This window comes from Porites lutea, chromosome 12 (genome assembly GCF_958299795.1).
Source record: "Porites lutea chromosome 12, jaPorLute2.1, whole genome shotgun sequence".
NCBI classification, from domain to species: Eukaryota; Metazoa; Cnidaria; class Anthozoa; order Scleractinia; family Poritidae; genus Porites; species Porites lutea.
The window spans coordinates 17,341,387-17,360,142 of NC_133212.1; the positions used below are offsets into that span (position 1 = coordinate 17,341,387).

General features: G+C 39.5%; 2 protein-coding genes and 1 pseudogene across 2 annotated transcripts; 1 reads left to right on the forward strand and 2 right to left on the reverse strand.

Annotated features, from left to right (window-relative positions):
• Positions 1–2,221: 2,221 nt before the first annotated feature.
• Positions 2,222–5,078, forward strand: LOC140921961 (uncharacterized; the record flags this gene model as incomplete). The annotated part of the gene is made up of 2 exons (XM_073371974.1): positions 2,222–2,351; positions 3,086–5,078. Coding segments are annotated over 2 exons (1,563 nt in total), but the record flags the coding sequence as incomplete, so codon positions are not given.
• A 4,965-nt stretch (positions 5,079–10,043) lies between these two features.
• Positions 10,044–12,066, reverse strand: LOC140953797 (uncharacterized). The gene is made up of 2 exons (XM_073403182.1): positions 11,547–12,066; positions 10,044–10,377 (listed from the first exon to the last, which is right to left on the reverse strand). Exons 1-2 carry the CDS (start codon positions 11,954–11,956, stop codon positions 10,044–10,046), a joined length of 744 nt encoding a protein of 247 aa, XP_073259283.1. The 5' UTR covers positions 11,957–12,066.
• Positions 12,067–15,788: 3,722 nt separating this feature from the next.
• LOC140953799 (melanocyte-stimulating hormone receptor-like) lies at positions 15,789–17,876 on the reverse strand (annotated as a pseudogene).
• Between the last annotated feature and the right edge of the window lie 880 nt (positions 17,877–18,756).

The following is an 18,756-nucleotide window of genomic DNA, read 5'->3' on the forward strand; positions in this document are numbered from 1 at the left end:
CTGATGCCATTTCAAGACACAGACGATCACGCGTGTGATGCAATATCATGGGAACACTGTGGCAATAGTGATGAAATAGAACTCTTAGTTTTACCGCCACTTATAAAGAGCAAGTTGAGTCTTAGGTGTGATCAAGTGCCAGACTTTTTTTTTCTCGCCAGATTGTCAGTGAGTTCATGCGGAAGAGGAAGCAGCTTGGCTGGAGATTCCCATTTCGTTCTAGTGTAGATTCGGTGAGTAACACCTAAATTCCAAATAGGATTGTGAGAAATATGGAGCCTCAGAGAAGTTTTACGTACAGGCAGTTAAGGCAGTGTTCACCCTCGATGACCGGGTGTTTTTTTAGACCAATGGTTCTACTTTCTTTGGAATTCCCGGTTTTGGCCTGAACTACCACACTCAATTAACGTCAAATTCGATGCTGTGATCCGCGGCAGAATTAGTTCAGTCGGCCGGTAGAGCGCTTAACTGCAGAGCGGGAGGTCGCGGGTTTGATTCCTCTAAGCCGGACCAATACTCAGTGTCTTAAAATAACAGAGAAATTAAGTTACTGCCTTTGCCCTGCAAACGGCAAGACCTTTGCGTGGCTCTGATGGCCACGCAAAATGGCGGTCCCGTCTCCAGTAGGCGACGTCAAAACATAATGCCCGTAATTAGTACTTTCGAACTAAGTACATTGGCACTCAATAATAATAATAATAATAACATTTATTTATACAGCGAAAATTCAACTATACAGTTTTCAAATGCGCCTTGCAATTAAAAATTACACGAATGAATAATTATCTAGTCTATAAATTACAACGTTATATCAGAAAAGGCTTTTTTAAAAAGGTGAGTCTTCAAATAACGTTTAAAAACTTCAAAATCGGAGGTGCATCTAAGATCTAACAGAAGATTGTTCCACAATTTTGGTGCGGCGGCTACAAAGGCTCGGTCACCAAGAGTAGGGAGAGTCCTGAAGTTTGGATTTGAATGCAGATATTTGTTATTTGATCTTAGGCTGTAGGAAGAATTAGGTTTAAAGTTAACGAGAGATAAATAATTAGGAGCTGTTCCATGGATTGCTTTGTGAGTAATTATAATAATCTTAAATTCTATTCTAAACGTTACAGGCAGCCAGTGTAATTCGTATAATATTGGTGTGATATGGCAATACCGTGGTGCTAGATATAGAACTCTTGAAGCTGCGTTTTGAACACGTTTTCTGACGCGTCTAATATTGTGTAGATGAAAAAAAGCACTCCTACAAGTTTTGGTTATGTTAAAGTTCAGGTTGAAGTGGCCGTCAAAAACAAAGCGTATTTTTTTCGTGTGCCCGTTCTAAACGCAAAACCCCCTTCTGGTTTCTTTACATGCGTCCCTTACTAACGCTAGTTCGAGGTAACCGCTAGGTCACTATGTCTTGACACTTGCTAATTCACCTTTTGTGGAATCTTCCTAATGACAAATTGTGGTTCGATTATTCAAAGGAAAATCATTTCCCACCCTCCCCACCCCAACCAAAGACTGAAGCAAACCGTTTCGGTAATCCTGGCTATTCTTAATTATGTACTATTTTTTTACCAGGAATCTTTAAAGCCTGCTCAGAGTTCCTATGTAGGTAAATCTCCAGGCAAGTATACAAAATGTTATCGATTGCCCCTACCTACTACATTTTTTTTCTCTGTTGATAATACTTTAATTTTTTTTTTCTGAAATGTCTTCTGCTTCACCTTCACTCTTTTTTTTTTCTGGTGTTTACAACAGTTTAATAATTGTATCCGGTGTAGACTGCAAAACAGTCTGTACATTTCCGTAGTCAAGTACGCGCACTTCGCGCATGTGGCGTGTAAGGCTCGCGCGCTTCACGAGTGTGAGAAAAATTTTAGTCTAATTCTGTTTTCCAGTAAGAGGGATGTGAATATTAATGCTAATTTAGGCGGATTGTTAGTGGTTAGTGGTTCTTCCCATGGTCAAGAACTTTGAAAGTATTCTTTTATTCCCAAGAATCGTGTGATAGCTGTGTGATCTCAGCATAAAATAATGTACCCTTCAACTATTTTTTTGCTTCACCGATTGCTAAGCAATAATACCTCAGTCGGTGTCAGCTTCTCATGACGCAAGCTCCTTTACCCTGTGCATGTTTCTCTCTCGCTACATAGGCCTCTCCTGGCACTCTCGATTGTCTGGTCTCCAGTCTTGCCTTCAGTAACCTGAGATCAGTCCTTGGTGATGAAATATTAATGTTGAAAGCTATTGTTTTTTTCATCTCCCAGGTAGAGGTAACGTAATAACTGTCAACTCTCAACAAGCATTTATTAATGTTGGAGGAACAAACTCAGCGAATACTATCAACGCTCCCAGTTCAGGTTGGTATCGCTAGGTTACCTTTGGTAGTGATGGATGGTGGGTTTTTTTGTCCAGGGCCATATCCCGGGATGAGGGTACTCAACAAAGTTTTATATGGGGAGGTTCCGCCCCTAGGTGCAATCCCTTACCCTTTAATATGGTATTTTTGAAAAAATCTTACCCCTTTTGCATACCTTCTATTGACAAATAGTACCGCTTTTACATACCTAGTTCAGAGCTTTGCATCCCTTGCTGTAAATGCATTGTCTCTAAAATATGAATAAATCACAAAACCAGAACGTTTCCTCAACTTCACAGCCATAATTTGTATCTCTCAGCCCTTTTTGCGCCTTATGAAAGACCAAGATGACAGATTTCCCTATCCTTTCATATACGTCAACTAGTGAAATCCCTACCATTTTATATACCTGAAGCCTTTCGGGCGGAGCCTCCCCATATTGGCCATTAGAGGTGTCACCCCCTCCCTCCGCCCGGGGGGCATGTTTCCCTCCTTGTCTGTAAGCTAAACGAAAGCAGACGCCTGGGTTTGGACAAAAACCAGGTCTGACGCTACACAAACAACGCCACCGTGGTTCTTTTCGTAGTGCGGAAGGCCATGATGGGAAACACGTTTTCCTTTAAGAACTGCGCCGAGGAATTCTGATAATTATTTGGCTTTTTTAAAAATTCCCTTAACCGTGTGTTTTTTTTTTTTTTTTTTTTTTTGTTGTTGTTGTTATCTTTGCCTATACAGGGTATCCTTCATTAATCGCTTCGTCCCCACCACAGTCAGGTATACGTTTACCATCTCAGATACCTGGCAAGACGCCTGTTCAGGATCCAAGGTCACCACTACCAGTTGTTACGTCCCCCTTCGACACTGAGACACCCAGGTCGGCCACTCAAGACGCAAGATCGCCTACACAAGCTACCTCTGGCAGGGACAAATCTCTTGACGGTGAGGATGAGAAGCTGAAAGATAGGCCAGTTCAAGAGTCTGCCAACCCGCCAAAAGACAGCACGGATGAAAGCTTGAAACATCTTGCAGGCGAACAGGTCTTTGAAGAGAAGCCAGTACGAGAAATTGAAGACGTGACAAAGGATGAGAAGATAGAGCAACCCAAATTTGGCGCGGAGGATTCTCTTCAAGAAGGTGTTGAAGAGTTTGATAAAGAAAAGCCACTTCAAGAGACTGGGCAGACTGGCAAAAATCAAACAGTTGGCGAACAGTCCTTACAGCATTTTGAAGAGTTTGACAAAGAGAAACCTGTACAAGAGACGAAAGAACCTGGCAAATCTGACACGAGCGGGGATCAGTCCTTGAAGAGTTTAGAAGATACTGAGAAACAGAAACCATTTAAGGAGAGCCCAGGCAATGAAACGGAAGGTCTCTCTGAGAGTAAACCTTTACAGGAAACCGCTAATTCCGCGGTCAAGACTAAAAGTACCGAAGAAGAAGAGGTACGTCCTACTCAGGAGACCGTGAGTCCAATTAAAGGACTTACTGAGGAATCTGATCAAGTTAAGAGCGAGTCGTTGCAGGAGACAGGAAAACCCAGCCAAGAGCAAGATGCGGAAGAAGAAAACACAGAAGAAATTCAAACGGGCAACGACGTGTCTTCAGTTGACAATCCAAATGTGAAGCGACCTAAGCAAGAAACTGCTTGCTCTGAAGCTAACTCCGACAGTTTGAAAGAAGAACTTGTCCCCACTCAAGAAACCATGGCCGCTGGCAAGGGACCTTTTGAGGAGTCCGGGCTTGAAGTGGGTGTCAAGGCGCAACCAACAGATGACTTACACGACGTGCCTCCAGCGGGGAATCCCGAGTCGATACAGCCTAAACAAGAAACAGCGAGCTCTGATAAAGAGTCCAATAGTTTGAATGAAGAATTTGTTCCCACTCAAGAAACCATGGTGGCTGGTAAAGAACCTTTTGAGGAGTCCGGGCTTGAAGTGGGTGTCAAGGCGCACCCAACAGACGAGGTACACGACAGTTTGCCTCCAGCAGAGAATGATCCTGAGTCGATACAGCCTAAACAAGAAACAGCGAGATCTGAAGCTGAGTCTGACAAGTTGAAAGAAGAGGTTGTTCCCACCCAAGAAACCATGGCCGCTGGTAAAGGGCCTTTTGAGGAGTCTGGGCTGGAAGTGGGGTTCAAAGCGCATCCAACCGACGAGAAAGAATAGTCACTTCTGACAATGTCAATGTTGCCTTCCTCTGGGATGGAAAGACTTTATTACGCGAAACATCCCAATGTTTATATAGTGAAAGGTGACTGGAAGTAAACAGAAACAACTAGTAAAATTGTTTAGGCTCAGCTAGAGTTGGGAACTTGATGTCAAAGACAAAGTTATTAGCGAACGATTCACGCAATGAGCGTAAATTTGTATACTGTTTTAACAACAAAACAGCGAAAACAAAATTATTAATTCTTCCTCGGTCAATAGTTAAATCAAATTTAAGGCATATCTTTTTGGGAGAACCTGCACAGAGTGTATAAATTGTTTCTTATCTTGTGATTGGTATATGCGTTTGAAGAAACTAATGTGCAATGCGCTTTCCTTTTATGCAGAGCATTGGTAAGCCATTCTGTATGTAGCTATTTTAAGTAAGGCAGTAGTTTTGAATTTTTGTAAATTTTATTGAATTAGGCGCTATTGAATTATTGGAAATTGCGCTATACAAGAAAAGAAATATTATTATTATTATTATTATTATTATTATTGTTATTATTATTATTATTATTATTATTTCAGCGAAAATAACAAAATTTTGTCAGAAATTTAAAACAGCTTTGTTTGCCAACAGTTAAACGCATGCTCTATTTAGGCTATGTTTTGTTACGTTACGGTCTGATTTATATTCTAGAAGCATCGTTCCATTTTAACTTGACATTTCGTCAGTTAAACGTGATTATTATTCATTCAAAATATTTCCTCGATTCTGATTGGCTAAAAGCACACGCAACCAGGTGCTGATGACCAACTTTGGAAGAACTTTGCGATTAATCAGCTGATGACGACAAAGGTGCAGCTTTCTTGCGGGTTAATGCACCGATAACCGAGAACACCTGGGGACGAGGTTGAGTTGTTTTGGTTGTGAAAACAAAAATGGCGCATTTCAATCGTTTCAAGAGTAAGAACTAGGCGAAATAATAGCTAAAAACATGGCAAGAACAGCAAGAAGACAACTCGAAGGGCGACATCTGCTATTTGGAGAATATTTGCGGAACTGAACAACCGTAAACGTGCACTATCGAAGATGAACTTAACATCGATGGAGGCGATGTTTTAAAGCTAGGAATTATTTTGAATGAATAATACAACAATTATTGAATTCGGCTTTCGTATCATATGAAGAATTATGGAGATCTCAGAGGGTGTTATCCGTCGAGGCCGTATCCTCGATCTCCGTAATTCTTCATCAGATACTCAGCCTCATTTTGTAATTGTTAATAAAATGTTCACTGTACAGTAAAAACTGGTTTTTCCCTTACTTCCGGCCATTTGCTTCGAGCTCCCGATAACTCGAACTTTTTTCGATTTCCCATGAAGGTTCGAGTTATCGGAAGTCGACTGTATGTAACATTTAGATTTAGCCATGGCTAAAAGCGAAGCTCCCATTAATAAATTTATAATTTAAATCAAAAAACAAACTTGTATTCGACAAATCAGTTAACTTTAGAGCACATTCATGTGACTTTTGAGGGAAAGGCTAAGTGATTTTAGAGAAAAATAATTTGCAAACAGTCCAAGAAGGAACCAAATCTTACATCGAGTTGATAGCCTTATGTGTCCAAAAAGATAGCAATAATCTTCGGTCACATTTAAGAGCCATAATGACTCTTAATCACAGAAGATTAGGCCTGGAAAACAAATCAGGCCGAATTTTTTGCGTTCGACAAGTTTACTTTACAAAATCTTGCCAACGCGGAGTGTGGGGGTGTGTAAACCAAACTTTTATACTATTTATACATCACATCTGAGGTGAAACAGTACGATGAGGCGCTGTTTTTTATCATACAGACAGGACGATCGAAGCACGCGTGGTCTTTTAGCGAAACCATTAAAAAAATTTCCAAAATCACCTACACGGCCAGCCGGTTCTTACTTTTGACAAGCGCCAAATTTGCAGTGCAAGCTTTAGACTGTTTGAATTAAGGTTAATAGAGTTTCGCTTCAACATAATAAAGAATTCATTATGTTTATTATTTTTTTATTTAATGGTTTTATAACGATGTGTAATCTTCAAAAGCGTTTGATACGCTTTGCATTTTGAGTACTCCTGCAATCGATGTTCATGACCGACTGAAAACAAACGGCACAGCGATTAAAATTGGAAGAGAGGCTACTAACAATCAACAAAATAAATATATTTCAGTGAAACATATAACATACAACAATTTTCATTCACGAAGACAAGTATTAAAGTGTCTCTAAAAATCCTGAGACTTTAAGCTTAAAGCTTAAGTTTATGTTTTAAGCCGGCTTTCCGTGGTTTACTTTTTTCAAAGATGAACTCGAGGCAAGAAAATCGCTCAAAGTTTTCTTCTACGGCCAGAATTGTAACTAAATCTTCTTGGAGCGTTTTGTTTCTATTTACGGTGAGAAAATGTCTAAAGGCTTTTAAAAGTTCTGTAAGCTTATATCAAACCTGATACTCGGTCAGATCATTGTTTCAAATCTTACAAACGTGCAAAACCTAAATAGCCGCATAAACTACGCTCGACTTCACTAAATTAAATATAAAAAACAAACATCAAATACATTAATTACTCAGGCTTAGCATTCGAGATGCAGCTCCTGAAAGCTATCAAGTAAGGCCAGAATCGTTTCAGACTTTTCAACCCTCTTACGCATCAAGCAAGGTGAAAAACGAAAACGATGCAATCGAAATCGGAGTTCCCGCTTTGACAAACGACGCATTTCTTAACCAAAAACCCAATAAACAACTAGCCATGAATAACAGAGGACTCTTGATAGCAGCGGAATTTCATTTTGTACATCCAGTGGCAAAAGACAGTTAAACACATTACAAGTTGACACCAAAATTCGGTCAGCTTCACCTGTCAAAGTAAACCAGTATCAAGATGCTGCATAAATTTTCCGAATGAACTCACCTATCAAATTTTGACCAATTTTGTCCATAAAAATTGGACGTAGAGCGTGATCAACGCGTGACTATGGTGAGAAAAGTGAAAAGCATCTGTCCTCCCTGCCTGTAATGGCTGGCTGAATTTTAGCCTCCGAGGTCAGCTTGAAATCAAAATTTTAATTGTGCAGCCCATAAACACAACATATTTCATGTGATTTAAAACAAAATTAAACTTGTCAGCGGATAACTTCAAAAAAATACTCGACCTCGATGGGTCGACACCTGAGCCCGCGACACGGTCAGGTAATACTGGTCAGTGGATAACCCGTTTTGACAGCTGTAAATTGATCACAACATTGATGTCCAATATGTGTGCAATATCAGTTTTCCTGTGCTCCCAAACTAGCTAGAAAGTGTGAGATTGAACATTGGTTTCCATCTGGTGCGGACGGACGAACAAACGGGCGGGCGGTGTACAGTCACGTGATTACCAGATTTTACTAAAACAATTATTCTTCTCGCCCTCATGGCCTCTGCGTCAATAATTTTAAACTTAAAACAGTAAACTGATCCTTACGGCAGGAAGAGTGATAGAAAAAATATAGAAAGAGAACAAAAATAATACATCGGATAGGGTCAGCTGTTTACCAAATATTTTCAAAATGAGGATGATGAGATTAAGAATTTAACACGTACTTTTTTTAAAGCTTTTAAAAAAACGAGCAGGAGTCTATTTGCCTTGAGTTGTTAAACCTGATATTACGCGACTGAGAGTTTTTTGAACGGCTTTACAATCTCTGATATAGATAAACTCATTCTGGCACTTACATTTAGATTTGGGGTTATTCTGGTCCAAAAAATTAGGCGTAAAGTTTAACCTTGTCTTTGTCAGATATAAAGACAGCCATCAAACATTAATTTCTTTTTTTTAAATTTAAATGCGCCTTGACATAGATTTATGAGATACATATACGCTTTATAATTTCTGTTTCTGTCTAGCGAAATGTCAATCATGTTGATTTTAATTCATGCTAAAGGAGAATGCGTTTGCCAAAACTCAAAAAGCGGAAAATTTACCAATATGATGATACATCTGTCGCCAGAGATATTTTATATTTGTTAAAACAAATCTGCCGAAAGACGCCATTTTTTTAAAGCCATTCCATTAGAGATTTACAAATAAATAAGCAGATGGAATAAGCCCAAAGTGGTGAATACACGAGTGGCAGCAACGAGACTCGCCTAATAAGGATCAATAAACGAGGATTTAAGGCTTCTGGCGCTGCACTGTAAGTCACGAGCTCAGCAAATGCCAGTGTGGAATCATGCACAGTGCACATGTCAGGTAGGTTTTAGGCAGGCGCCACCTGCTGCATTTGGGAACTGTCTTTACCGAGTGCTGTCTTATAGTTCTTATAATAAAGCGTCCATGCAAGTTCACATTTAAGATAATGGTAATTAGGTTAATAAAACATTATAAATTATTATACATTCAAAATATTTCTCCGTTTCTTATTGGCTAAAATCCCACGCTTAATTCATCATAACCAGCTACTGTCGACCGAATTTGGAAGAAAGTCGAGATATGTTAAAATGACGTCAATAGTGCAGCAAATTGCCAGATTATTGAACAGTTAACCGAGAAGACCGGGGGACAAGGTTGAGTTGCTTTGGTAGTGAGTACAGAATGGCGGGAAATTACACTCGTTTCACGATGAAGAAATAAGCGAACTATTAGCTAAAAAGCAAGAACAACAGGAAGACAATATTTGTGAATATATTTGTATGGAGAACTGATTTGCAGTACTGAACAACCATACATCTCATAAACTTGCCGATAAACAGGAAATTGAAGATGACCTTAACTTCTATCTAGGTAAGCATGTTTTAGCTTGTTTTTTGAACAATATTTATTACAACATTTGCTCTGAGAGCCTTAAGGGCAGGGGCACCCAACGAGAATATAGTTCAAAACCACTTAAACATAGCATTGTTAAACGTGTTTTAGTATTTAAACGGTGGATATTGGCATATTTTTATCCCCTATAAATTTTTCATCTGTTCGGGTTTCCTAGCTGAAAGTCTAGTGATCCGAAAATTATAGGGATCAAAACTTACCTTTTCGAAAATTTCAGCCAGAAAAAAAGCTCCCGAAAATTCTAGGTGACCTCAGTTTAGGGTAAAAATCCGTTGAAAATGGGCAATTTTACCATTTTTTAGATGTTCGGAAATTCTAGAAGAGGCAGGCAAGCAAGAAATTTTACAACAAATGTTCCGAAAATTTTAGATCTCAAATCGTCTTCCGAACAGATATTTTTCCGAAAATTGTCTTTGGGTGCCCCTGTAAGGGCTCATCTAGAGAGCTTACGCTGTCTAAATTGAACTTTCAAAAGCACAAATACACGTCACGATCGGTTTTAAACTAGGAATTATTTTGAATTAATAATTTAACAATTATTGAATTAGGGTTCCGACTCATCTGAAGAATTATGGAGATCTCGGAAGGTGTTATCTGCCTTGTTCTCCTCCTCGACCTGCATAATTCTTCAGATAGTACTCAACCTCATCAAATAATTGTTAATTATGTGCAAAGAATGACTGGCTTACACTAGAGAGCCTAGTGACGCCCAATTAGAACTCCAAGCCACCACTGTGTTGTTGAATCATTACTAGATGTACATCTGTGAGCCGGATTGACTGTTTGATACCATCCAAAGTTATCCTCCCCTCCCAGTAACCTCACTGCACCTGTGGATTGGCTGGTAAACTGACACCCGATCTTTGGACCCCAAAACGAATCAGTATGCGCATGCCTATTATCTGTTTGGACGAACTGAGCCGTACAGTTGCTACAGTTATATCCTCGGATGCTAATAAATTCGTATTTTTTACATCCATCGAAATTCAAGCGCATAACGTCGATATCATTCAACTTGGCCCTTAAGTAATCTCTTAAGTAATAAGAAACCTCTGCCTCAAAATACGAAACGGAACACCGAAACCACGTGAAGTGAGTTACAGATATTGTTCATCCATCCAATATTTTTAGGATTCGAACAACCTGAACCATGAGGGGAAGTGTAACCAAAAGTTCTTAATTTCAAGAGGGACATAAAGGGGTCCCTCAAGAAAAGAGGGTGCTGAAAATTAGGGAACAAGACTTTAAAGTACCACATCCTTAAAAAAGCAACACGAAATTTGAAAGCTGAGATCAGGGGTGGGGGGCACGACTCCAATAGCGCCTGGTACTTGTTTCGTATACCTATGATCCACCGATTTATGACATCACATCCGGTTGCAAAGTTAGGTATACGAAATTTCGCGTTGATTTCAGTGACTTGAGTGGAGCTACTGTGGGCTGTTTATAAGTTTTTCGCAATATTTTTGTCCGGTGTCGAAAATATCACAAGTCATGATGAAACGGTACCTCGGAGCTTCACATCTCGGTAGATTTACTTTGTGGCACAACGGCCGCCGAGCTACACAACTCTGTAGATTTACTTTGTGGCACAACGGCCGCCGAAACTTTTGAAAGATGAACGTTTTGAAAGATTCAGCAAACGCAGATCGATAGTAGACATTCAGCAAACTCTTGAAAGATGAACACTTTACGAAGACAGAATATAAAAGAAGGACGCACGAATCACCACGTGAGTTAGTTCGTCAAAGTGAGGCAAAACGTAAGCAAGCGCCTCAAAGCGAGGCAAATGTGTGTCGACGACGACGACAAATGCAATCTCGAAAAAACCTCCCTTATTAATTGCGCAGGGTGCTCAAATAATGCACAGAACTCCCAACACAAATTAGGGGTTGCGTTGTCGTACCTCGAACGCAAAAAGATCCTAAGACACTAATTTACAAGCTCACGTCATTATCGACTTTCTAAAATTAGCGGACATACACTTACCTAGCTTTTAAGCGGGAGTCATCATATGACCAATACACATTCCTCTATCATAGGCTAAAATTTCGATGAAGTAAAAATATCAAAGAGATCCTAAAATACTAACATACAAGCTCGCGCCATTATCAATTTCTAAAATTAGAAAATTTCATCAATGAAATCTCCTTGTGGAATTTTGTGGAAGGGTGTTCTGGAACCTCGTACACATGTGTGTACCTTAAAATCTCAAAGCCTATCTTTGGCAAAGCAGGAACACATTGGATATTAGATTCACTGGTTACCTGATTGACGTATTCTCTATTCATATCATAATAAGTGTATCCCTTTTTCGTGAGAAAGTCTTCAGGAGCAGAAAATCTGTCTTCATCCAGCAACTCGCATCGATTTTCCCTTATTTGGTACGCTTGGCATTTACATTTCTCCTCAAAGCATTTTACATGACAGTCATACGGCTTCGACAGCGTGTAATTTCTAAAGCTGTGCCCTTGCATAGCCAGATTTTTCATTCCCGCTTTACCAATACTTCCTCTGCTTTGTTCGCATCCTCTCTGACAGTCTGCGGCTAATTTCAAACTGCAGATATCAAGAAATATCGAAACGAAAAGGAAATAGTTCGCCAGAGTCATGGTTTTAACTGAAAATATGACTGAACTGAGTATTCTTCCGAGAGCTAAAATTTCCTATCAAATAAACAATCAGTTTAAAGTTAAAGAAAGGTTTTGCAAGTGAAACCTGACAAACCCGTAAGAACGTCTGCGTGGGAGGCTAACATTTATCCAGCTAAGTGACCGTCTGTTTCAACAAATCAGTTAACTCAGCGTTTGTTTGTCATTTCTCCCTTTCGGTTTTCCTGTGACTGGGATTCGAGGATACGGCATCATCCTCAAGCGTTTTAGATTATTTTTCAGCTTGCATTTTATGCTTCTTCAGTCACCGTTACTACAAGTAATTAAAAACGCACCCAGATATTAATTTGTATGAGATATGCCAAATATAATTAGCGAATGTTGAGCGAAATGTCAAAATTGTTCACGCTGATGAAATATTTGTCTGCTAACAACCAACAGCAGAACTTCAACCATTGCCTTACTTCTCCTGTCGCCGGATAAATTTGACGTATCCTTTATAAATTTTTTGAAGCCATAATTCTCTCTTGGTCTAAGTTTAATAATACTTTGTCATGCTAATACAAGTAAATAAATAATATTACGAAAAATACAAAAAGTGCATGACTGGAGAATGAAGAGACTGACTGCAAAGAATATTCTCCAATATAAAACATACTAAACACTAAGAAGTAAAATTTAAATGCGGCCCAAAGCTAACCTAATTAAATTGCATACTAAAATTGACACTAAAATTAAGAAGTAAAATTTAGATACGGCCCAAAACTAACCTACTTAAATTGCATACTTGTCACTCACGAGTAACACGTGATTTAAAATTGACACAAATGATCCAATAGATAGGACTTAAAACTAGCTGCTTAATGAAGGTGCGTGCATCAAATAGAAATTCCAGTCTGTTATATAGCGATTGAAAAATGAAAATTTAAAGTAATTTGTTCGTATCTTTTTGCGTCTTATCTTAAAATTATGTTTCCTACGCGTTTCCGCTAATACATTAAAATTAAGAAAAAAAACATGTGAAGATCTATGTCACAGTGTCCGAAGATAATCTTGTCCATCTGCACTAAGCAGATAAACGTCCTTCGTAACTCAAGCGAAGGCCATTTCAGGACCCCAAGTCTCTCCTGATATTCTTTCTCTGATCCGCAAATGAATCGAGTGGCTCGCCTCTGTATTGACTCTATACTTTTGATGTGCCTCACTAAATACGGATTTCAGACCTGACAACCATATTCCAAAACTGGACGCACTAAGGTCTTATATGCTGTCGAGACTCTTTCAGAATTGTTTGGACCAAAGGTTCGCCTTACCAAACTTAGAACTATGTTAGCTTTTGCACAGATATAGTTTATATGGTAATCCCAAGACAGGGAAGACTCCAGCCAGACACCAAGGTGCTTGTGGTGATCTACTGCTGATAAGGGTTTGTCAGTGGATCCTTGGATCTCGATAGGTGTAGGACCTTGGACTTTTTGGGCTTCAGAGTAACAAGCCGGGAGTTACACCAGTCATAGGCACTTTGGAGGTTAGTTTGAAGATCTTCACAATCCGACTCTGAAGTAACTTTCCGACGAAGAATGCTGTCGTCAGCAAAGAGTCCACAGTTACACTTAACTGCTAAAGGAAAGTCATTAATATAAACAAGAAAGAGCAAGGGTCCCAAAATACTTCCTTGAGGCACACCAGATGTTACCTCAGACCAGCCGGAAGAATGGCCATCAATTACTACTCCTTGTCTTCTTGTAGTCAAGAAATCTGAGATCCATTCCAATAATTGACCCTTGATTCCATAATGTTGAAGTTTTAGTAGCAGGTGTGGATGGGAGACTTTATCGAAGGCTTTTGCGAAGTCTAGAAAAATTGTATCAACAGAGCCACGCTCATCAAGAATACTAAGCCACTCGTGGACAGGCTGGAGCAGCTGAGTTAAACATGAGCGAAGTGGTCTGAAGGCATGTTGATTATCACATAATAACTTATTATCAGAAAGAAAACTCATTATGTGATTGTGTATAATAGATTCTAAAGACTTGACAACCACACTAGTTAACGAAACAGGGCGATAGTTATCAACTGCAATTTGCTCCCCCGACTTGAAAATTGGAACTACGTTGGCCGTCTTCTAGTCAATAGGTAGTGTGCCACGAGAGAGGGAGTAATTAAAGAGCCTCATCAAAGATGGAGCAAGTTCCATGTAACATTCTTTGAGCAACGGCGGGGAAACCCCATCTGGTCCACAGGCCTTATTTACATTTAAGGATTTCAGTACTTTAGCCACTTCACTTGGTCTATAAATCAGATCATTAATAATATGTACAGGCAAAATAGTTGAATAATCACATCCATGTCCTGGTATGGAAGACAGATTATATCAACAAGAAAGCACGATTAGTTGAATGGCAGTTAACGAAATACATTATCTACCTTGGCCAATTGGCAATTTTTCAATAATTCAATTACAGTGGAACCCCGTTAATACGGTCACCTGGCAAGTGGGCACAGGTAGCCCAAGCTCGAAATATGAGCATCGGCGAACATCGGCATTGTTGCGTAACATTTGAAATATAAGGATTTGTATGGGGAAAAACCTATCCTTTCTGTAACCTACGAAAATGAAAGGATTTCAATAAAAAACAGTTTAACTTACTTAAAATGTGTGTTACGTCTCTCCTGTGTGGTCCACGGGCCGATTTGTAGCCGTTTTATGAGTTTGTATGTAAACGGTACGGTCAATGGAATTAAATTACCGCAGAGCACTCATTTCAGGAAGCAACAAAACAGAGTGCTTAAAAATGGAGTAAAGCTTAAAGAACATCCACACAATAACTCGTGACAGACACTATAGAGAAATCATGGTTTTTCCAAGTTAATGTTAACTAATACAGCTCTCTTAATACGCCGGCACCAGCCCCCCTCGGCAGGCACTATAAATAAATGAAACAATTTCAAATGCGCGCGCACCGGACTGTCTTCAGTATTCTTTCCCCATGTCCCCATGTTGCTTTTTTAAAACTATTTTTTTTCAATGAACAAGTCTTTATATTTTTACTTCACAATTCAGTCATTTGAACACACTTCGCTTGTTTAAAGTAGTGTTTTCAGTGAAACATTATTGTATGGAAAATGAACAATTACAATACTGTAATATTTCCCTGACAGCTTTTCCACGAAAATAGGTTCTTTGTTTCATCCATTTATCATTCCCAAATCCTAAATTTTGCTTCTGAATGATTTGGATGCTTTTCTGTTGGTCTACATGTTTGACCATTCGAATTCTTATTTCACCTCCGTTATTTCTGGCTATCTTAACAATAAGAGCTAATAAGTATGATATATTGAATAAATAAGTAGAGGAAAATCACCTAAATCAAAAAAAGGCAGCTGGTCCCTGACGTAGGTTATCATTCCAATTTAACAAAAACACTTATAGCCACCAGCTAACTACGAGTGGCCGGTAAAAATACCAAAAGCAATTTTGGTGAATGTGATATCAATTCTTCAAACACTTCTTCAGCGCTGGCACTACAATAATAATGATTCAAGCTTCTCGGTGTATTCTGCTATCACACCCATAGGGCGCCACATAAAAAAAAAAAAAAAAAAAACAAGACAGAGTACCGGTCGATTTTAGTATCGAAACCTCGTGTGCGTGTTCCTTTCAGAAATTGAAATCAATATCACCAATACAGCCAATACTTAGTGCAGTATGTATCCCTTATTCAACCCTCAATAACTGAAGTTATTTGTTGTCTTATAAACTTAACTCGATTCTCAAGCTGAAAATTTATGTTAACTTCGCGATCCAGATTCATATTTAGCCGAGAATTACTCATGGAATCCAAGGTGTGATCGCTTTCACGATCGCCTTTCGTAAGTTTCTTGCTCGCCGGCGGAATACCAGAGGATTTAAAGACGAATTAAGCAATGCAACTGTCTCTGCACCAACTGTAATAATTATAACTACTAAGATTTCGGTGAACTACTTGATCGTAAGTCGTTTCTACAAGAACTGGAAGATTAAGGAAAATGTAAATACCAACAATGTAAGCAATATTTGCCGCAAGTTTCAGCTGTCTATGATAGAAATGAATGTAAGGTGGATTCTTCAAGATTTCCTGTCGTCGGATATCATTTTGATGTCGACGAACAATGCCCGCAATTCTAAATTGAAATACGCCAGAGATTAACAAACACAACAGCCACAGAGTCACATGTATTGCTCGTACCGATCTGTTGATCCCAGCACAGGGGCAGATCTGGGGGGAGAGTGCAGGGGGTGCGCATCCCCCCCCCCCCCCGAGATGACCTGCGGTTTTCTAATTTAACTGGTATTCTGCGAAAAAAAAAACTATGTGGTTTATTCGTGTTGAAGTAGAGCAAGAGACGAGTGCACCCCCTTCTAAAAAAAATCATGGATCCGCCCCTGTAGGAAACTGCAGGCAAGTCAGGAAAGTGTTCAAGATCCAAATTAAGGCAGCTACCACTATAACACGGCGTTTGGTAACTTGTGCTTTGTATCGTAGATGGAGCGTCAATGCGATGAACCTTTCGTAACTTATGGCGTTCAAAGTTGGAAACGAAACTCCATAGCAGAAATAGAAAGTCGTCAAGTATGTCATTCTCAAAGCTCAGGGAACAAACCCTTCGTGATTTTCATCGAGGGTGCATGATTAATGATAGGAAGAACAGCTACATGTCCCGCGATAACCGCTAACGGTGAAAAAATGGCGTTTACGACGCTTCTTACAAAATTGATCGCGTTGCGATGATCGAAACCGGGGTTTAAAATAAAAAAACACTGCTCCGTAGAATTTAATCTCAGTCATTGCCGCTAGAAATAAATCATCGAAATAAAGATTGCCAACCGTGTTCTTTGTCGTAACTCAGTACCCCTGAAAAGAGGTTAAGAAATTACAAAGTTGTCGTTTTATTTTAATCAAGGGTTACATTAAACACTACAGCAAAAAATCAAACAAATGGATTGTTAGGAACATTGCGCGAATGAAGCTTGCACGCAAATGTGATTATATCTGAATTGGAAGCTTTCTCGGCAGTTAATAAACTAAGTCTTGAATATATTCGTTTCTGTTTGCTTTGACCATAACTGCATGTTAAGAGATGATCTTTCACCGAACTAAGATTTTGTCAGTTCATTTTATCAGTGGCAGATCCAGGGGAGGGCCCCCCTGCCTGGCTTTTAAACAAAATGAAACTGAGGCCCGAAGGGCCGAAAAAAAAATTTTTGAGACCGGTCCCCCCCCACTTATCTCAGGGTCTGGGTCGGCCACTGTTTATGTCTTTTACTGCTTATCAAAATATCTCTTACTGGAGGTTGTCAGATCCGCTTTCATTTCCTGTAACGGTTGTCGTCTGTTGACTATAGTTACTGCTTTTTCCCACAACCGTCCAATCTAGTAAACTCAAATTCACCTGCGTCGTAAATTTTCTCAAGCAAATGGTATTAGCTAAAAAGCTGCATACGGTTCAAGACTTATGGCACTAAGAGTTAAGAATTAGACTTCATAACACACCCAAAAGCTCTCAGAGTACACGCTTCTCAACCCGCATGGTACAAACTGGAGGATGTTCTCCAAGAGACGGTACACAAAATAGCAGGGTTGAACCACCAAACTTACTCACAGATCAGAAAACGCCAGGCATGCCAGGTGAACATTTGATGGCGTATGAAGAGCGCTTTTTCTTGCGATCAACAACACTACAAGGAGCTTTTTGCAATCACAGCAAAAGGTGAACACAGCCCGCTAATTGTGGCTGTTATGAGATTTGTCGCATGACGAGGGATAACTTTGTTGAAGACTGGATCAGGCAGAACGAAGCATTCTAAAGATATCTGTGAAAAAGGAGGAGGAGGCTGTTTCGTGTCTTGCTCATACAACATAGAAGCTGTATGGTTCATGTGCGCGGATCAATTTGCTTCCCCTGTCTCTAGTTTGTGATTTCGGTAACCTCTCAGATCATAACTGAAAAGCCGTTTTTATGGTTGTTTTGCTATCCGAATATCTCAATGCAATTTCCTTTCGTTTATCTTCTATTTGATGAAACTGTCACACAGAGCTTTTTAAACTGTCAGCTTCCTGAATTGAAGGAGAGTTAATAGCCAATATAAAAATGACAAATTGATGCTGATTTAAATGTAATAGAGACATGAAGCAACGCCTGCCTCGTACCAAGACGTCTCTCTTTAAAACGTGCGCGCAAAGGAAGGCGGGAAGGAGACAACTGTACCCTTCCCATGGCCCCTTGCGGTTCATCACCAGTCACTCGTTTCGCGCTCGCCTCTGCCATGCGAAAAACGTAGCCCCTGAGGAGGAGGCTGAAGCAACGCGTTTACGGCAATTTTACCACGTGCCCAAGTTTTCCATTCACTTATCGTTTACTGTTCATTAAAACTACACGAAATTCGGTAGATTCACGCCAGTTCTATCCACAGAAATTGTTTTAAGCTGTTTTTATCTGCTAATTTCTCATTTTGCAAATTTCTCAACAACTTGAATCTCACGTTTGCCGTCACAGGAATCGCATTGCGCCATATTGTTGTTAAAACAGGAAAAAAAAAACCCTTACACTTTTCAATTTGTTTTGAAGCAGCAAATTGTTTAATCTACATAAAACTCAGACAGAAAAATTAGTCCTATATTTAGGGCACAGCATTTGCTTGGCTATTTCCATGGCAATGTGTTGGACTAACGGTAATTTGACGTTGATGCTTTTAATAATTATCACACTTGTTTACATTTTAATCAGCGTCTAATAGACTTTATGACAGCTGACACCAG